Consider the following 1,053-nt stretch of genomic DNA (forward strand, 5'->3'; position numbering starts at 1 on the left):
GAGGGGACAGTGGGGAGGGGACAGTGGGGGGTGGACCATGGGGAGGGGACAGTGAGGAGGGGACTGTGGAGAGAGGACAGTGAGGAGGGGATGGGGAGGGGACACTGGGGAGGAGGTGAGGAGGGGACAGTGGGGAGGGGACAGTGGGGACAGATAGCCTTCCCTCTCAGTGAGGAGGGCAGGGTAAGGAGGGTACAACTAGGAGTTGCACAGGTATCTGGGCTCACTGAGACCTGAGCAGGCACAGGCCCAGGTTCTGACAAGCAGAGGGTGAAAAATTCTGCTCTAGACCTGCAGGGCCTTACAGGGCAGCCAGGGCACTACAGCCTCTAAAGTCTCAGCATCTGATCCCAGCATCTGGGATCGGGGCACCGTCCCAGTATCAAAGTCCCAGCATCTGATCCCCTGGGAGGGGCCAGGGAGCTTTTCCTTCCCTGGAACGCTGCTGGGAGGTCATGAGCCTGCAGAAGGGGTGGCGGGCAACCCAGTCTGGGGCTGGGAGGGAGGTCCTGTGGCCACAGGAGACGGTGGAGGGGCTGGGGACACCAGGCGTGCTGCAGGCGGAGGGCGGGGGACTTGGGGACCAGGCTGCACAGAACCCGTTGGAAGCAGGGCGATCAGCCGGGAGCTGCCGAGGCCTGGGGGGGGCCTCTAGCACAGGGCAGCCTGGGAGGGGCAGCTGCCTGGGCACCCGGGCACCGCGAGGAGGGGCTGGGGCCCGCTGCGGGGTCGCAGATGTGTCCTGGTGCCCGGAGAGGGCCGCAGGGCGCTGGGGTCGTGGGCGGGAGGCCGGGCTGCTGGGAGCTCACGGCCCCCGCCCCTCGTCCCAGGCTCTTCCTCAGCTACCCGCAGACCAAGACCTACTTCCCGCACTTCGACCTGCACCCGGGGTCCGCGCAGCTGCGCGCGCACGGCTCCAAGGTGTTGGCCGCCGTGGGCGACGCAGCGAAGAGCATCGACAACATCGGCGCCGCCCTGACCAAGCTGAGCGAGCTGCACGCCTACATCCTGCGCGTGGACCCGGTGAACTTCAAGGTGAGCCGGGCGCGGTGC

The 1,053-nt window shown here is 67.5% G+C and overlaps 1 protein-coding gene across 1 annotated transcript; it reads left to right on the top strand.

Moving 5' to 3' along the window:
• Positions 1-600: 600 nt before the first annotated feature.
• LOC113223055 (hemoglobin subunit zeta-like) lies at positions 601-1,044 on the top strand (the record flags this gene model as incomplete). The annotated part of the gene is made up of 1 exon (XM_026452642.1): positions 601-1,044. A coding segment is annotated over exon 1 (309 nt), but the record flags the coding sequence as incomplete, so codon positions are not given.
• Positions 1,045-1,053: the final 9 nt, after the last annotated feature.

This window comes from Piliocolobus tephrosceles, unplaced genomic scaffold (assembly GCF_002776525.5).
Source record: "Piliocolobus tephrosceles isolate RC106 unplaced genomic scaffold, ASM277652v3 unscaffolded_38203, whole genome shotgun sequence".
Classification (NCBI taxonomy): Eukaryota; Metazoa; Chordata; class Mammalia; order Primates; family Cercopithecidae; genus Piliocolobus; species Piliocolobus tephrosceles.